At 58.0% G+C, this 18471-nt stretch overlaps 1 protein-coding gene across 1 annotated transcript; it reads left to right on the forward strand.

Annotated features, from left to right (window-relative positions):
• Window positions 1-538: 538 nt before the first annotated feature.
• PTGIR (prostaglandin I2 receptor) lies at window positions 539-13406 on the forward strand. The gene is made up of 2 exons (XM_073321403.2): window positions 539-2093; window positions 12494-13406. Exons 1-2 carry the CDS (start codon window positions 1242-1244, stop codon window positions 12722-12724), a joined length of 1083 nt encoding a protein of 360 aa, XP_073177504.2. The 5' UTR covers window positions 539-1241; the 3' UTR covers window positions 12725-13406.
• The last annotated feature ends 5065 nt before the right edge of the window (window positions 13407-18471 follow it).

An 18471-nucleotide genomic window follows, 5' to 3' on the forward strand; every position in this document is an offset into this window, starting at 1 on the left:
GTTACCCACCTATCCTCCCTCTAGGGCGTTAGCGGGGTGTTCAAATCACTTGTCCTGCTTCTGCGTCAGGCTGCGAGAGCCACTCTGGGCTGTGGCTTCGGGCCCACGCTCCCTTCCAAGTCGCCCACGTCGCCTCCCCTCCGGCCGGCTGGTGGTGGCCCTGCGACCCTGAGGCGCCCCGCTGCGGGTACATGGCTGGGTCGCCGGAGGCTGGCCTGCGGGGTGACCTCGGACAGGTCCCTGTGCCTCAGTTTCCCCATCTATCAAATGGGGACAATGATACCTCCTTTGTAAAGTGCTTTGAGGCCCAGTGAAAAGAGCCAGGCATTGTTATTAGCTATTTCTTCGTCCACATACCTCCCCCACGTCTCTCCCTCCCCATATACACCCATCCATCTAGCTCTCCCCCCATACACCCCCTCTGTCTCTCTCCCACATAAACCCCCTCCACCCTGGCACACACCCCTCTCTCCCCCCATACACCCCGTCTATCTGTCTCCCCCATACACCGCCTCTAGCCCCCCATACACCCCTCTCGATCCCTCTCTCCCCCCCATGCACCCCCTCCACCCCGCTCTGGGTGCCCCCTCCCTGGCTGCGCGACAGTTCGAGCCCCCTGCGCCCGGCCCAGGACGGGCGGGGGGCCAAGGGCCGCTGTCCCGGGGCTGATGTTGGCAGCTGGTCCCCGCCCCCCAGTTCAAATAAAGGAAACAAGTGGGCAGTGGCTGCCCCGCCCTGGGCCGGCTCCTCCCCGCTCCGCAGCCGGGTGAGGAGCAGAAGCCGCTTCCCAGACGCTGCCGGAGAGTCGTGGGCTGAGCCGAGCCAGCGGCGTCTGCAGGACGCGGATCTCCGGGGGTCCCACGCGGGCGTGTCTCATCTACAGGTGCCCTTGAGCCCGGGATAGAACCCAGGAGTCCTGGCTCCCAGCCCCCCACCCTGCTCAAACCACTAGACCCTGCTCCCTTCCCAGAGCAGGGGATAGAACCCAGGAGTCCTGGCTCCTAGCCCCCCACCCTGCTCAAACCACTGGACCCCGCTCCCTTCCCAAAGCCAGGGGTAGACCCCAGGAGTCCTGGCTCTCATTGCCCCCTGCTCTAACTACTCCATCCCACTCCCCTCCCACGCTTGGGACAGAACCCAGGAGTCCTGACTCCCAGCACCCCCCACCCGCCGCTGTCACCCATTAGACCCCACTCCCCTCCCTGAGCTAGGAACCGAACCCGGGAGTCCTGCCCCTGCCGATGCTCCTCCTGCAGAAGAGCCCGGGTCCCTTGGCGTCGCCCTCCCTGGGGCCCCTGGCCGACCTGTGCGCCAATACCACCCAGCTGCGGGAAGACGGCAGCCCGGTGCTGAGCTCCTTGATGTTCTCGGCCGGCGTGGCCGGCAACGTGGTGGCGCTGGCCATCCTGGGCGTGCACCGCAAGGAGCTGCGCACCAAGTCCTCGGCCTTCTGCATCCTGGTGACCGGCCTGGCCGCCACCGACCTCCTGGGCACCTGCTTCCTCAGCCCCGTGGTCTTCGTCAGCTACGCCCACAACGCCTCCCTGCTGGGCCTGGCGGAGGGCGGCCGGAGCCTATGCCAGCTCTTCGCCTTTGCCATGACCTTCTTCGGCCTGGCCTCCATGCTCATCCTCTGCGCCATGGCGGTGGAGCGGTGCCTGGCCATCAGCCACCCTTACTTCTACTCCCAGCACAACGGGCGCGGCTGGGCCAAGCTGGCCCTGCCGGCCGTCTACGCCTTCAGCGCCCTCTTCTGCTGCTTGCCCTTGCTGGGCGTGGGGCGGCACAAACAATACTGCCCTGGCACCTGGTGCTTCGTGGAGATGGCATCCGGCCAGCCGGGCACCGCCGCCTTCTCGCTCACCTACGCCACCCTCATGGCCTTCCTCATCCTCGCCATCTTCCTCTGCAACGGCTCCGTCATCGTCAGCCTCTGCCAGATGTACCGCAAGCAGCGGGCCCGGCGCGGGTCCCTGGGGCCAGCCCAGCGCCGCGGCAAAAGCTGGCTCAGCCAAGGCGAGGAAGAGGTGGATCACCTGGTCCTGTTGGCCCTCATGACCATCATCTTCGTCATCTGCTCCCTGCCCCTCACGGTAAGTGCTTGCTCTGGGAGTGGTGAGAGCAGCGGTGGGGGGCTGGGAGCCGGGACTCCTGGGTTCTATCCCTGGCTCTGGGAAGGGAGTGGGGTCTAGTGGTTAGAGCAGGGTGGAAGGGGACTGTGAATCCTTGGGATCCTGGAGGGCACTGGGAAGTCCGACACCCTGGGTTGGGGAGGCTGTGTGTCATTAGGCTGAGGATGCCCCTAGGGGAGGTTGGGGAGAGCTCCTGGGCTGGGGTCCGGGGAGCGGGCTTGGGGAGGCCATGAGTGGCTGCCAGCGACTCCTGGCCAGGGCAGAGGATCCTGGCTGGCTGTCCCAGTATTTGCCGAGGCACTCCCCGAGATCAGAGCAGCTGAGGCCCCTCATCGCGCCACTGCTATTGAAGACTCGATCCCTTCCAGCCGGGCTGGCTGGGCCAGGCTCCAAGCTACTCTGGGCGCCCCAAGGGAGCCAGGCTCAGGGATTGGACACGGGGCCAAGACAAACACAGCTGGGCCCAGTTCCCAGGCTCTGTTTGCCCATGGGCCCAAGGTGCTGCTCGCCCCATCTCTTCTCTGCCCTCCTCCTGGCTTTTTCACATCACACTCCCTAGATGGAACACTACCCCCCCCACCCCCGGCTGACCTGGGGGGTCGGGGAGTGGGTCAGGGAGGCTCCTGCGGGGGTGGATCCATCAGGGAAGGGGTTGTGAATCTTTTGAGGTATTCTGTAGGCTCCTGGGGTGTGTGTGTGTGTGTGGATCCATTGGAGGGGGGAGTGGGGGGGCGTTGTCAGGTTGTGTGTGTGCATGTCTGACAGGGATATCCTGTAGGCTCCTGGGCGGGAAGTGGGGTCTGTCAAGAGTGGGGTTGTCAGGAATTCGATAGGCGCCAAGAGGGGTAGGTCTGTCGGGGAGGGGTTGTCAGGGAAGTTCTAGATGCAGGGGGGAAGGGGTGTCTGTCTGTCAGGGGGTGTCAGGGAGGCTGTGGGCTCCCGGCTGCAGGGCCCCAGGGCTCTGGAGAGATGAATGAGGGGAACACCCTTGGGCTGACGGGAAAACTGAGCGGATGACCAGGGGAGTCCTCTCAAGCCCATGGCCATCCCTCCCCACAGCGTCTCGGGGTGCTGATGAATTCTGAGGGGCTGGGAGCTGAGCCCAGACTCGGGCCCTAGAGAAGAAGCAGCAGGTGCTCTAGACAGCAGGAAACTGGGGAGGGACCCTCATGGGCTCTTCATAAACCCAGGAATCCACCACCCCAGCACTGCAATGCAGCCACTTCTGGGGCGGGGCACGGTAGCTGGTTCACACCGTCATCCATCCCTCTGTGTGTCACTACATTCATTTATCTAACTGCCTAGATATATCCTCCCCCATATACACCTCTCTGTCTGTCTGTCTCTTGCTAAGTGTATTTGTCCACCAAGGTACAAACAGAGGGGATATGATGGATGGCTGATTGATAATACTGCGGATGGATGGATGGATGCCTTGAATTAAGATTTTTTGCATGTGTCTGCAGTTGAGGAGCTGTGAGAGAAGGCAGACCCATAAATAGAGACAGCCCAGGTTGCTTGAAGCAGGGAGCGTCAGACCCATTGGAGTGTCCTCATTAGACTCCAGGGTTGACACCCAGTGAGCAAATTGATGCTAGAGCTGTTCACCCCTCTTGGAGCCAGCGGCTCAGGCTGCCTGCAGACTCAGGCAGACCTCGCAGCCGCAAGTCACGCTATGGGAAGTTTTCTTTGTCACCCTGCAGGTGAAGGGTGGCTGGGCTGTGATCCTTCTAAGTGGCATGGGGCAGATGCCGTGGTTCTCTCCCATGTGAGGCCCTTAAGATGCAGCCACCTGCACTGACCACTTTGCTCCTGCTCCTTCTCTTTCCTGGGAATACAGGGTGGGGGCAGATTCCAGGCAGCTGAGACTCCCTGCTGCGTATCAGCAAAATGGCCGGAGATCAGGATTTACATCTTGGCATGAGCCTTTCTGGGGTGGTGGGGGTGATTCTGTGATCCACAGGGGGAAAGGATCGGAGATTTCAGGTGCAAAAGAGGGAGGGGGGAGTTGTTTAAAATCCAGCAGGGGGAAGGGGAAACCTGGAGTATTTTCCTGATCTGTTCTATCGAAATGTTACCGCAAACAGCTGTGGGCTTGGGGAGGAAAGTCCCATCTCCGCTAAGAACCAAGCGGTTGCAAGAAGAAGTTTCCAGGGACGTCGGGATCTTGTGACACCAGCACAGCCGCCCCTGCGGGGCAGGTGTCCCGGGTGTTGGGGACCAGGCCTTTAGCTCGGGCCCCGCCGAGCTCATGCCACCTGCCAGGGTTTCCCAAGTGTGGCTGGGCTTAAATTCAGCTCCACTAGCCTCTCCCACAATACAGTGCGTCTCTCTGGGGCTAGGACCCCCAAATCCCTTGGGCCTGGGTGCAGCTGGGATCCCAGAATGCACCAGTGCAGCCCCTAGGGTGAAGGCCTGTGTGCTGGTTTGGGGGATGAGAGTCAGGGGCAGGAAAGTGTGTGTGTGTGTGGTGGGCAGGGTCGCTGTCCCCCTCCCAGCTCTTGAGGGGTGGAGGGTACGGGCCTGATCCCCTCCTTAACTCCACCGATTTCAGTGGCCGCTCCTGTGGGGTGCTGAGGGGGCCCATATCAGGGTCACGCTCATGGGGGAGGCTGCAGGCCACCGTTGCACACTGGATCCAGGAGTGAGTGTTGGGGCCAGTGTCCTGGCATAGGCTCTCCTTGCCCACCGGATCTAGAGCTTCGAATCCTGCTGTGCTCCTCGTTTAACAATCAGAAAAGCAAATCCTGGGGGTGATTACGGGGCCAACAAGCTGCTTATTGTTCCCTGATTGTTAAACCAACATTGGGGTGGGAAGGCGAGGAGCCTGGCTGGCAGAGAGCTGCAAGGCGTGCGGGAGCAGCGTGCGGGTTGGAACAGCAGTTCCCAGCCTCGCTGGCCTGTCACGACCCCGTACATGGCTTTAGTGCAGAAATCACCTGGCAAAATGTTTCTTACATGTACACGCAGTGCACTGGGCAGACCACAGCTGCAGCTCCTGTGGCTCCCGTCCCATGGAGCTGGCTGGGCTCGGCTGCCCGCTCTGGGCGTTGCAATCTCTGGGGTGCCTGCGGGTGGGGTGAGCTCTGCAAATAGCCCCCCAGAGCCTTGTGACCCTTTGATGTGTTCTGAGTCACGACCCATGGGTCGAGAAATTCTGGTCTAGTACATGCAGCACAGGTCTGGGTTCTGTCCCTGGCTCTGGGAGGGGAGTGGGGTCTAGGGGTTAGAGCAGGGAGGGCCAGGAGCCAGGACTCCTGGGTTCTATCCCCAGCTCAAGGAGAGTGAGGACTAGAGGTTAGATCGGGGGGCTGGGAGTCAGGACTCCTGGGTTCTGTTCCCGGCTCTGCTGGGTGGTTTTCGGCAGGTCAGTTCCCCATGCCATGCCATGGCTCCCCCTATTTATGAAACGGAGATGGCAAGAGGAGTGGGGCCCCCGACCTTTACAAAGTGAGTGAGGGCTCTGGGCTGAGAGATGGCATGTTAGTACAAAGTACTACCCCATCCATGTTAGTTACAAAGTCCAACTCCTTCCATGTGAGTGTGTGTGATATCACTGTTGCCTCCTAGTGGAGGAAATCAGAACTGTTCATCCATGTGTCGTAGCCCCGGTACTGCACCCAGCTGATGGTGATTTCCCTGTAACTCAGGTACCGGACATTTGGGCTTTAGAAGCTGGTCTGATCGGCTGCAGTGGCTCTGTAGCCAGGAAGGGCTGTGGGCTTGTTACAGGGTTTGCTGTGGTCCCGGCAGCTCATGGGATCCTACGCCGCCTTGAGCAAACGCTGCCGTGGGGCGTCTCACTGAATGCGGCTCCCAACCCGCTCACCGTCCTTCCAAACCTGCCCTGCTTATGGCCCGCCCGGCGCTGACAGTGCCTGTTGGCTGGCCCCATGCCATGTTTCCTTCACCTGTTTCAATATTGCCTTTCCTTCCTATCGCTTCCCCCGGCTGGCTCCTGGAGCTCTGCCAACACCAACAAGCCCACGGCGGGCCCGATCCCCAGCCTTAGCGCCTCTGGAGTCCTCTGAGCTATGTAGATTGACCCCGCTCTGGCCCAATAACTAATGGGATTGGGGCCTCTGCTCTGCCCGCCTTGGCATGTCGGGAACCCCCAACGTGCACGCACCTGCCTGTCTCTCCCAGCGTGATTCATCCTTTCCTCCTTGGGTTCACTTTTCCTCCCGGGGCTGTAAATTACAGCCTCTCAACCATTCGTTTTCTTGCCTTTCCAGGCTGAGCCTTTAAATAGAGAGGGCGAGGACCAGAGGGCCTGAGGCTGGTCACATCTAGGCCACCAGGGCCCTCCTTCCACGCCCGCGGGGTGAGCAATGGGGGAGCTGCGCCCCTATTCTCCTTTTGCTCCCACTGGGTGCAAATGAGGGGGTCACCCGCTGACCCCCGTGCAGTGATGCCCAACTAAAATCAGCCCCTCTAGTTTCTCCGGCCAGAGAATCCGCTGAATGGCAGTCGGCAGCCAACTACACGGTTTTTTAAAAACCTCCTTTCAGGTGTTTTTAACCAGACCTGAGTTTGCTAGGGGTGACTCTCCCCTGCCCTCCGCACCTGGGCAAGGTGAGGGTCAAGAGCGAACCCCAGATTGGCTGGGCAGCATTTCACACTCGTTTTGCACTGGTTTGCAAGGTGCAGGGCGGAGAAGAAATACGCCCCCTGCGTGAGTGAGTGGGGGCATGCGTGTGCATGTGCGGGTGTGTTCGGGCAGCCTTGTGTGTGCATCTGGACGGGCGGGGGTGTACGTGTGCACGTGCGTGCATCTGTGTACGAGCAACTTAATTTGATTCCCTCCTTTCTGGTTGTTGTCCTTGCTTCGCTTCCGCCCCCCAGCATGCACGTTGCATTCCCCTTGCACATTCGCCTTGGTGCAAGTGACGCTTCCTGGCCACATGCACTGGCTTCTTCTCCCGTTCTGCAGCCTCTGGGCCTGATTCTGGTCTTACTCCCCGTTCTTCTGTATCACTCAAGTGTCACTGATTTCCTTGGGTTTTACCTTGGGGTGACTGAGAGCAGCGGCTGACGGAGGGAGGTTGAGATACCATTTCCTTTGCAGCCACGTTCTGCTCTGTTTCTCTTTCACCATCGATCACGTGGGGTGTCCATCTGTGCTCTCCCTGGGGCATGAATCACCCTCTTCCTTACAAAGGACATGAGCAGGCATCAAGAGACCTGAACTGCAACTCCGCTGATTTCAGCGGAGTCACTCCTGAGCTGCGCCCCCGGGAGAAGAGAATTAGGCCTGCTGGTTTCAGTGCCTTGATTTCTGATTTACACTGGTCTATATCCTCCGCCTTCAGTGGGCCATTCTGGATTGACATGGGGCCTGTCCTGATTCCTGATTACTGCCCGTTCACACCCTGTTGTCAGAGATCCGGGTTGTGGCCCTGTCCTTAAAAGAAAGAAACAAACAAAATCACTTGGTCAAAAGTCATGAAACTTTCACAGACAGTCCAGTTAGAACCTTCCCCCCGTCCCCTCCCCCGACCCCCCGAACCAACAGCCCTTTTCTCACCACTTCTGTTCTTTCACTGTTGGATTTTCTTCTCGTTTTTCCTCAGCCAGCGCCATGAGAATCGGTCAGTTTCAGGTCTCTCGAGAGTCCATTTCTGGCCAGTTTCTGCTCTGATGGCAAAGAAAGGGATGTTTATTTACAATCCGCCGCTTCTTAAGAAGGGAATTTGGCTGGGGACGGATGGGAGCTGTCCGCCCATTGAATTTAACGAGGGGCCTGGCATTAAATTTAACAGGGATGTGTTAAGTAGGAGGAGGGAGACAATGGGATATATGTTGGGGCATCTGGAGTCCTAGAGGGACTGCGACTGGAAGATCTAGGGTCTCTTCTGGACTTAAATGCTATGAAAGTCCTGCCCAGGCACCCATCTCCTGCGAGTCCCGCTCAGGCCATATCTGGTGGTCAAGATAGAGAGGAGCTTTTAGACAGAGTCAGTTGATCTTGGTGGCAAGACTCCACCTGATGGAGTCTCTGCCCATTGTTGCCTTCTGCTCCCTCCTCTGTCTGTCTCCCCTGTTATTCGTAGTTTGTGGTGTAAATCTGGAACCAATGGGCCAGATCCCCAGCTGGGGTAAAGCAAGGCACCCTGGTGGTGAACGCCCCCAGAAGCCTTCCTGTCTCTCTCCCCACGGGCGAGCGGGGGAAGCTGCTGCCGTGCTGGGAGCCTGTGTGGAAGGGGCCTGCAGATAAGGGTTGAGTTCTCCATTCAGTCCCTTTCCCCGGTTAGGGTTTATGGTTCCAGGGCAGTAATCTCCTTCCTCCCATGCCCCGGTCTCTCTCGCCCCTGTGATGAGGCTGTTTCCTCTCCTAGGATGTTGCCCTGAGTGATACGGATGCTTGCGTCTGCTCGCCTCTGCGAGCTGTTTAGCACTCAGTGTTCCCAGCGGGCCGGGATCTGGGACTCCCCGCCCCCCCCTCCACACTCAACCCCCTCCCCCCTTTCAGTTGAGTGGCATTTTTTGAAGACTGGTCAGTTACCTCCCCAGGGAATGCCCTCCGGCCTGTCTGGGATCCAATTTATCCTGTGTCCGCCCCCATGCCGCTCCATGGAGCGACTCTGGATTCACCCCAGGGTGGGCAAGGGGGTCTCCCTGCAGCCTGGTCTGCCTTCCCGGGCAGCCTGACACAAACAAGAACCAGGGGCTGTACAAGGGATGGTTTTCAAAGGCACCCTTTGAGGCACAAAGTGTCGTTAGCAAGTGCTGGGGATCGTTTCCACTCTTTTCCCCTGGCGATAGCCACCAGTCCCATAGAGACCCTGGTTACTCCTCCCCCCCCTCCCCCCAGTGGCTGGGTCCTTGTTGCTGTGGGGGACCCCGCTCGATGGGAGGAGAGGGTAGAATATTTGGGGCACCCCCTGGATGGGCCTAGGGGGGAGCGTGGTGCAGCCGGGCAGGCGCTGGGGAATCACGGCATGGCTCAGCCCCAGTTTGCATGAGTGGTCTCAGTGGAAACCGAGGGGGCTGGGAACGAGTCCTCGGGCCCAGCCGGGGTGCTCCCCACAGGGCAGGAAGCGCTGACGGCGCAGGGAGCTATTCGTGGCTGAGTGGAGGGGCCCGGCAGGGGGTGATCCTGCCAGGGCTGGGGGGGCACTGACAGCACAGGGGTGCAGAGCGTCCCCAGCAAGTGCCTCCCCTCCGTGCTGGGTGCTGGCTGCCCAGCGGCGGGGAGCAGCCCTGGGCGCACTCATGTGGGCTCTCGCCCAGTGCCGGGGCATGGCTGCCAGAACACCTGGGGGATGCTCCTGGCTCTGGGGAGGAGTGGGGGAATGCTTCTTTCCATCCTTCCCTCCTTCCTTCCCCCCCTGGGGCTTTAAGGGTCCAGCTTGATTAATACGCACCTGGGAGAGGCCATGAATAAAGAGGGGGGAGGGGAAAGTGCAAGGGGCAGAGGGGTAACTTCCCCTGGGCTTAGGTTATCCCATCATTGTCTGCTAGGGGGCTGTCTGCTTGGGGGCTAGCTGGTGTCGGGGACGGGATACTGGGCTCCGTGGCCCCTGGCCTGATCCAGCAAGGGTGGAGCACAGAAGTGTGTAGTCTTGGGAGGCAGCCTCACCACTGGCCTTGCGGTGCGGGGGGGGGGGTGGTTACAGCTCCCCGTGCCTCAGTTTCCCTGCCTGCTTCTCACGGGTGCTTTCTGGACAGGTGCTGCCCACATTTGTCCACTCACTGACCCTATCTGCTTGTGCTCCTGGGCGCCCCGGGGCCTCAGCCCCCCCTTCTCAGCTGATCCTGTTGCCATTAATCCTGGCTAACCCAGAGTGTTCATCACCATTATCCGCTAACAGCTGTCCAAGGCCCCCCGGCCCGGGTTACACGTGAGGATCTATCCACGACCAGCGAGGGCAGCTATTGCCCAATGTGTGTGTGTGGGGGGGTTATGCAGACAGAGCCCAGATCTCCTGGCCCCCCTCCAAGTGCAGAGCCTGACATGTCCCCCCTTCACCCCACATCTGCTGGAAGGAGGATAATGTCAGGAGCTGGGCTGAGGTGTGAATGGGCCCCCTGAGGCTGGACCCTGCTCTGGGGGGGCCCCGTGGGTGAGGAGCGGGGAGCCTGCATGTACTCCAGCACCGAGAGGCTAGGATGGGCCAGAAATAGCCTCCAGTGAAGGGGTGGGGTATCACGGCCCGGCAAGGCCGCTCCACGGGGTGGAAACAGCAGCCAGGCACAAGGCTTCAGGAGCGGGATAGTCGGCTCATTGGACCCGGGCTCTGATCACTGACAGACCCAAAGCAGTGGGCGGCCTCCCCTGCCCCATCTGTGACTTGGGGCCACACGACAAACGGGCCCACGTTAAACGGATTCAAAGCCTGCAGAGGGGTCGCCAAATGGAACTGTCCGTGGGACGTTTCCAGTGGGGTCCCGCAGGGATCAGTTCCTGGCCCCTCGCTGCTTAACTTGGTTATCGATGGCCTGAAATAAACCATGAAATGCTCCCTGATAAAGTTTGCAGAGGGCACCCAAATGGGGGTCACAGGCACAGAGCGATCTGGGTCACTGGGAGCAGGCTGACAATACGGGTTTTAACCTGGATAAATGTGACTGTATCGATCTGGGAACAGAGAATGTCAGCCACACTTATGGGGGGGATGGGGGGAAGCAGCGACTCTTAAAAACATTTGGGGGTCATGGTGGAGAATCAGCAGCACGGGAACTCCCAGTGTGGCGCCGGGACCGAAAGAGTTAATGTGATCCTGGGGTGTATGAACAGGGGAGTAGCGGGTAGGAGCAGAGAGGTGATTTTCCCTCCATGTTTGGCCCTGGCGTGACCACTGCTGGGATCCTGTGTCCAGTTCTGGGGCCCACAATTCAAGGAGGACATTGATAAATTGGAGAGGGATCAGAGAAGAGCCATGAGAATGATCAGAGGGTTAGAAAACCTGCCTTGTAGTGAGAGACACAAGGAGCTTGATGTATTTAGTTTAACAAAGAGAAAGTGAAGTGGGGACTTGATCTCAGGCTATCCGTACTGACGTAGGGAACAAATATCGAATAACGGGCTCTTCAGTCTAGCAGAGGAAGGTCAAACACGATCCGATGGCTGATAGTTGAAGAGGGACAAATTCAGACCAGAAATACGGGGTCAGTTTTTAATGGTGAGAGTCATTAACCCTGGGAACAGGGTTGTGGTGGATTCCCTGGCACTGACAAGGATTAAATCAAGGTGGGCTGGGTGTCGAAGAGATCTGCTCTAGGGATTATTGTGCAGCCATTCCCTGGTCTGTGTCATACAGGGGGTCATTCTAGATGATCACAATGGACCCTTCTGGCCTTGAAATCTGTGAATCCCTCCTTCAGATTGATCAGTGAGCTGGCTTGGGTCTCTGGGGGGTTTGAAGTCAGGGCCAGATAAGGCCACGCCCAGGGCCCCAGCTCCTGGATTCTCCTGATCCCAGGGCCAATAAAAATATTTAAACAGGTGTTTCCAGACCGTGGGGTTGGCGAGAAAGGCTCTGCAATGCGACACAGGTGTAAACGGTGCAGCGACGCTGCTGGGGTTTGCAGAGAGCCTGAGCCGATTGCTCCGAGGGGGAGCTGCCCTGTGCACCCCGGTGCTAATTCCCAGCCCCAGTGCTCTGTGTGGGGAAGGAGGAGAGGAGCGCACTGGGCCCAGCCCCCTCTCCCTGCAAGGAGAGACACCCCAGCTGCTGGGGTGAGCACTGGGAGGAGACGGGAGCCCCTGCCTCTGCCAGGAGGAGGAGGAGCCAGAGCAAGGGGGCGGAGCCTTGGGGTAGGGGGTAAATCCAGTCTTGTTTGAGCCTGGGGCTTTCAGCAGATGCTCTGCTGCTTGAGATAAAGGAACAGCTCCCCCAGCAAGCAGCTGTAGCAGACTCTGTTCCTCGGGCAGGCCAGTCACTGCAGGGTAATATGGCCCCAGTTTTTTTGGAGAGGGGTTGTAACCCCCCCGCCCCCGCCCCATCACATGCAGCTAGAGAGCAGAGAGCCTAAGCACACAGGCCCCCACGGGGGGCAGCAGCTGGGGACACTCCTGACACTGCCCCCTGGTGGCTCTGGGAAAAATGGGGGCTACTGGTTAGAGATGGGGGGCTGGGAGCCAGGATTCCTGGGTTCTATCCCCAGCTCCAGGGAGGGGAGTGAGGTCTACTGGTTAGAGCTGAGGGGCTGGGAGCCAGGACTCCTGGGTTTTATCCCCAGCTCCAGGGGGCTTAAACGGTCCCAGAGCTGAATACCCCCCCGCAGGGCCCCGAAAGGCCCCTGGCCCCTCCTGCTTTGCATCCCCTCCTCAGCTCCATCCCACCTTGTAGCCTCTTCTAACATCATCCTCCCCACACCCCCACGGGCAGTGGCTGTAACCTCCCCTCTCCCCCCAGATCCGTGCCTACATCGGCGGCCTGGCCCCGGATGGCTACGAGAAGGGCGACATGGTAGCCTTTCGCTTCAGCGCCCTCAACCCCATCCTGGACCCCTGGATCTTCATCCTGTTCCGTAAGGCCGTCTTCCGGAGCCTGCGCACGCTGCTTTGCTGGCCCTGGGCCAGGCGCCGGAGCCCGGAGTCCTGCAGGCTGGACAGCGTCCCCTTCCAGGCCAACTTCTCCTGCTGAGACGTGGGCCCCGGGCACCATGCGGGCACCGCCAGGCCCTGCACCTTGGGCACCGAGCACCAGCCACGGGCCCTGCCGTGGGCACCACGGACACCTCCAGGAGCCCTGCCACGGGCCCTGCTGTGGGCACCATGACATCGCCGGGCAAGGGGGCCCAGTGGGCACCTGGGACTCTCCGTCCCCAACCCCACGCACCTGCTACAGAGGATGAAGAGGAGACCCAGGGCACCCGGCTGGGTGGGGCCGTGACTGGAGGAGCGGTGGCGGTGCGAGACAGGACAGAGCATGAGCTAAGGGGGCCAAGCGGGGGAGACGCCCCTCCCGGTGTGGGGCAGAGGGACCTGGGGGGAGGGGCATGGATGCCCCCCAGGTAGGGTATAAAGGACGTTTCATACCCCCCCCAGAGGCCAGAAGATGGAAGCTGGTGCTGGAGGCCAAGCACCCTGGTGGGGGGGATACCAGGTCATGGGGAAAAGGGGGGATTTTGATCCCGACTCTGATTCCCCCCCATACCCTGGGCATGATCAAAATGGGGGGTGGAGAGGGGCACAGGGATTACATGGCTGGGTGTGGCTGGGCTATATGCACCCCCCCTTGTGGGAATGGCACAGTCTGGCCTCTGGCTCGTTAATGGCACTCGCAATTAAATGCCTCCATCCTCCTTATTAAAGATAATTTAACAGAGGCGCTTCCCAGTCGTCTATTTGTATTAGAGTGTGTGGGAGTGGGGAGTATTGGCAGAGCTGTGGGGGAGCCCAGGGCTGGGATAACGTGGGGGGGCTGGGGTTGGGATTAAGGGGCATCGGCAGAGCTGTGGGGGGGAGGAGCCCAGGGCTGGGATAACATGGGGGGGCTGTGGGTCGGGAGTGAGGGCGGTCGGCAGAGCTCTGTGTGGGGGGGAGACCAGGGCTGGGATAACATGGGGGGCTGTGGGTTGGGATTGAGGAGCATCATCAGAGCTACATGCCTGGATGCCATGGGGTGGCCTGGGGGTTGTTTGTGCCCCCAATTGCCTCAGTTTCCCTGCCCCATTCCTCCCCTTCCTCTGCCTCCTGTGCCCATTCTGCCCTCTGGCTGGTGCCCCGACGCCCCGGCTTGTCCCTGTCCTGTCTGGCTCTGCTCCCCGCTGGGATCTGGGTGCCGGAGCTGACGCCAGAGCCCACTGAGCCCAATGTAAATAGTTCCTTTGCTGAATTAATCCCCCTCTAGCCTCCCCCACGCAGCTGCCGGCTAATCCCCCCCGTCTAAATATTTGCAGCGCTGTCCCACGGCGGGCAGAGTCCCAAAACCTATTGGCCCATGGCCCCCTCCCACTCCCAGTGGTGGAGGCAGCCCCCCTTCCCCCCCCAGGGCTGGTGGATCTGCAACAGGGGGGCTGATCCTTGGGCTGGGGGTCTGGCTTAGCGAGTGTGGTCACTGGGAGCTGCCCTGTAGCACCTGTGGCCTTTGGGGGTTGGGGGGGGGGCAGAGAACGCAGAGCCCATCAGCTGCCCCCTCTTCCCTGGGCGGTGGGCTCAGGCTGGTGCAAAGATCTGCCACGCCCATGCACGGCCCGCCTCGCCCTTTCCTGGGCTGCTCAGCCCCACACAGCAGCTGTTCCCTGCCCCCTGCCCCCACCCCCGGCCTGTGGCTTGTCTCGTCTCACTGAGATCTCAAGCCACTTGTTCAGGGGTGGGATGGAGGGGGCTGTGCTTTGATCTGTGTTTGAACAAGTGCCATGCAAATGTGAGGTCACTGGACGGAGCAAATCACTGCCTAGGAATTCGGGTGGGTCGCAGCATCACTCAGCATGGACAGAACCCAGCTTCTGCCCGGCTTCCCCCCTGGCCAGGAGGCAAAGGGGAATCTCCGTTAGCAGAAAGCTGTAGAGGGGTCTGTGACACACAGGAGCAGTTCTGATTGTATCCAGGAGAGGGCAGAAGCACACATGCAACCACCCCCAATACACTGTAGTAATCAATAAAGGAAATAATAACACATGGCCAATTAACACCTTCCTTCCCCACCTCCCACTTGCTCTGCCTCAGTTACCATGCAGCGCCCGGTGCGACGGGGCCCTGATCTCGGTCACGGTGTGTCTGGGCAGCACCCGGCCCAACGGGGCCCTGATCTCGGTCACTGTGTGTCTGGGCAGCGCCCGGCGTGACGGGGCCCCGATCTCAGTCACTGTGTGTCTGGGCAGCACTGATCTCGGTCACTGTGTCTCTGGGCAGTGCCCGGCGTGACGGGGCCCCGATCTCAGCCGATTTGTGGCTCTGCAGAGCCTGGCACAAATCAGGGCCTTTAGTTGTGACTGTAATAAATAAATGAAATTAATTAAAGGCACGGTGTCAGATGCTTCAAATATCCAGTCTATAAAGAACTTTTATGAGGACTTTGGTATTTCGGCATGTGTTGTATTTGGAAAAATGAATGAAAACTATAAATAATAAGAATAAAAATGTCTCTAAAGCCTGGGACAGCTGGAGTGCATGTCCCAAGGCTGGAAGGTCTCATTGCATCCCTGACACTGAAGTAGCTACACCCAACTGACTTTCCCCCCACACTCGTAGCATTAAAAACCCTCACTCTTGGCGGTAGAACTTCCTGCTGCTTCGGGACGGTCCCGTGGCGGAGTCGAGGGTCAGAGCGCTGCAGGCCAGAAGTGACCCCCTGATCGTTGGGTGCGTCCCCGGGCATGAAACGCCACCCAAATATCAAACCCAAGGACTTTAGCTAGAGCAAAACCTTTCAGTTCTCAGAACTGCAAAAGACGTTTGGCTCCTAAGTGCCATAGAAAGCAGTTGCCTCTGAATACCTCCGCAGATCGGGGCCGCAGACAGAGACCGGGCGAGGCCAAGGTGCGGGGTGGACGCTTGGCTTTGTGAGCAGGTGAAGGCTGGTTAAAAGGAGACCTGGACCCGTGATAACGTGAGATAAATCGCCGCTCCCACTAGACTCCTCTTGGAGAGCTGCAGAAAAGAGGCAGGCCTGGGGGGGGGGGCGGGCACTGCATTCACCCCCTCACCCCAGTGCATGGGGGCACCAAGGGAAATTATGCAGCTGAGATGCCTTTAATAATTGGATACGATGCCAATAGACCCGTATTAATGCCTGGGGTTCCTTATCTCCCCCTGCTGGTTGGGCTGTGAACAGGTTTCCAGTTTAATGGAGTTAGATCTAGTTGCCAAGTGCCATGTATAGGAGAGTGGGTGCACAGAAATCAGGTGGGATCCTTTTTAACTAGTTTATGAGTCCTCTGGGGGCGCTCACCGGCTTGCAGAAGCCGCCAGAAGCTAGCGAGAGCGGCCATGTGTGTGTGGATGGCTGTGGGTGTGCCCGGCAGGTTGTTAGATTATTCCGTAGACATTCTGGCTCATTTCTCCCCCCCAGCAAAACACCTGCAGATTTGGGTTGGTTGAAAGATTTCATTCTTTCTTTCTTTCTTGCAAAGTTGCGTTGTTTGGCTGAATTGCTCTCGTCGAAAAAAACTCTTGAACCAAAACGAATAACATTCCGAAAAAAATCAAAATGTTTTGAGGTCTTTTGAGCATTTAAAATGACTTTTTGGTTCCAAATGGCCGTTAGTTTTAGTTAGAAAATGTAACAAAAAATGTTTTTAAAAAATGCTCAAAATCTAACGGTGCCAGTTCATTTGACCCCAAAGCTGATCACCGGTAAAGTTTGAGGATGACACAAAAATCGAGGATGTGGTAAACAGTGAAGAGGACGAGTCACTGATACAGAGTGATCTGGATCGCTAGCGAAGCTGGGTGCAAGCAAACAACCTGTGTTTAATATCTCTAAATGTAGACATCTAGGAACAACAAACACAGGCTGTACTTAGTGGATGGGGGACTATCTCCTGAGAAGCAGCGAGTCTGAAAAACATCAGGGGGTCCTGGTGGATAATCAGCTGAACAGGAGCTCCCAGTGTGATGCTGGGGCCGAAAGAGCCTACGTGATCCTGGGCTGTATAAACAGGGGAATCTGGAGGAGGAATGGAGAGGTTATTTTACCTCTGTGTTTGTCGCTGGAGATACCGCTGCTGGGATCCTGTGTCCAGTTCTGGTGCCCACAATTCAGGAAGGATTTTGATCAATAGGAGAGAGGTCAGAGAAGAGCCACAAAGAGTCAAGTCAGGGGTGACTGGTTCCCCGTCTAGCCGTACCGACGTAGGGAACAAATATTTAGTAGTGGGCTCTTCAGCCTAGCAGAGGAAGGTCTAACATGATCCGATGGCTGGAAGTGGAAGCCAGACAAATTCAGACCAGAAATAAGGTGTCAATATTTAATGATGAGAGTAATTAACTGTTGGAACAATTGACCAAGGGTCATGGTGGATTCTCCAGCATAGACAGTTTTTAAGTCCCGGTTGGCTGTGTTTCATAGAATCATAGAAGATCAGGGTTGGAAGAGACCTCAGGAGGTATCTAGTCCAACCCCCTGCTCAAAACAGGACCAACCTCAACTAAATCATCCCAGCCAGGGCTTTGTCAAGCCAGGCCTTAAAAACCTCGAAGGATGGAGATTCCACCACCCCCCTAGGGAACCCGTTCCAGTGCTTCACCCCCCTCCTAGTGAAATACTGTTTCCTAATATCCAACCTAGACCTCCCCCCCTGCAACTTGAGACTATTGCTCCTTGTTCTGTCATCTACCACCACTGAGAACAGCCGAGCTCCATCCTCTTTGGACCCCCCCTTTCAGGTAGTTGAAGGCTGCTATCAAATCCCCCCTCACTCTTCTCTTCTGCAGACTAAATAACCCCAGTTCCCTCAGCCTCTCCTCGTAAATCATGTGCCCCAGCCCCCTGATCATTTTCGTTGCCCTCTGCTGGACTCTCTCCAATTTGTCCACATCCCTTCTGTAGTGGGGGGAACAAAACTGGACTCAATACTCCAATAATCTTTCTAAAAGATCTGCTCTGGGAATGACTGTGGGCTGTTCTCTGGGGGGCAGACAATGGTCCCTTCTGGCCATGGACTCGATGAATCTATTAAATAATATTTTTAAACATTTCCAATTCCCTGACATTTTTTGGGGAAAAAAATCATTTTCATTTTGCCCGGAAATGCTTTCTTTCCCCCCCCGATTTTTCAGAATGGCTGGGAAGGCAGCTTTTCTACCGGTGCACCTGCTCCTACACGAGTGCTTATCCCAGTATTATGTTATCGGTAAAAGCATCACACCCCTAACCCACATAGCGATACCGGGTGTAGAGCAGGGCTCACACTAAACAGATGTAAGAGCCTTGGGAGCGCATTGTGCTACACACAGGATTGCTTCTGATTAACTAAACCTGTTGAAAATCGCACCCTTAGTTTCCTAGATCCATAGAGTCTAAGGCTAGGAAGAAGAAGTAAATCATCTAGCATTAGATCGTCAGTGCCTTGGCCAGTGGTTTTCAATTAGTGATCGGTGGACTGGGCCCTTGGGGGTCCGCAGACTGTGTCCAAGATTTCCAAAGGGGTCCGTACCTCCATTCGAAAATTTGTCGGGCCCCTCCTGATCTCGGCTGACCTCCTGTCTAACCCAAGCGCTGTCCCTATGTTGAACCTGGTGACTTTAGTTAGACTAAAGCATTTTGGTTTGCAGGAGGCTGAACTTGTGTGTCCCCCGGGCAGAGAACAGACAAGGCCGAGCTGTCACGGATGCCCACGGACCGTGCACCAGCAGGGAACGGGTGTGGCGAGCCAGCCCGCCTTGCGCCAGCACCATCCGAGCGGGCAGCAGGCCCTTGGCCACCATTTTCACAAATGGCTAGTG

The sequence above is a fragment of the Lepidochelys kempii genome, chromosome 23 (genome assembly GCF_965140285.1).
Source record: "Lepidochelys kempii isolate rLepKem1 chromosome 23, rLepKem1.hap1, whole genome shotgun sequence".
Classification (NCBI taxonomy): domain Eukaryota; kingdom Metazoa; phylum Chordata; order Testudines; family Cheloniidae; genus Lepidochelys; species Lepidochelys kempii.

Coding starts and splice junctions, on each gene's coding strand:
- PTGIR (XM_073321403.2), top strand. CDS start 1,242: ATGCTCCTCCTGCAGAAGAGCCCGGGTCCCTTGGCGTCGCCCTCCCTG. Junction 2,094..12,493: donor TCTGCTCCCTGCCCCTCACG/GTAAGTGCTTGC, acceptor CTCTCCCCCCAG/ATCCGTGCCTACATCGGCGG.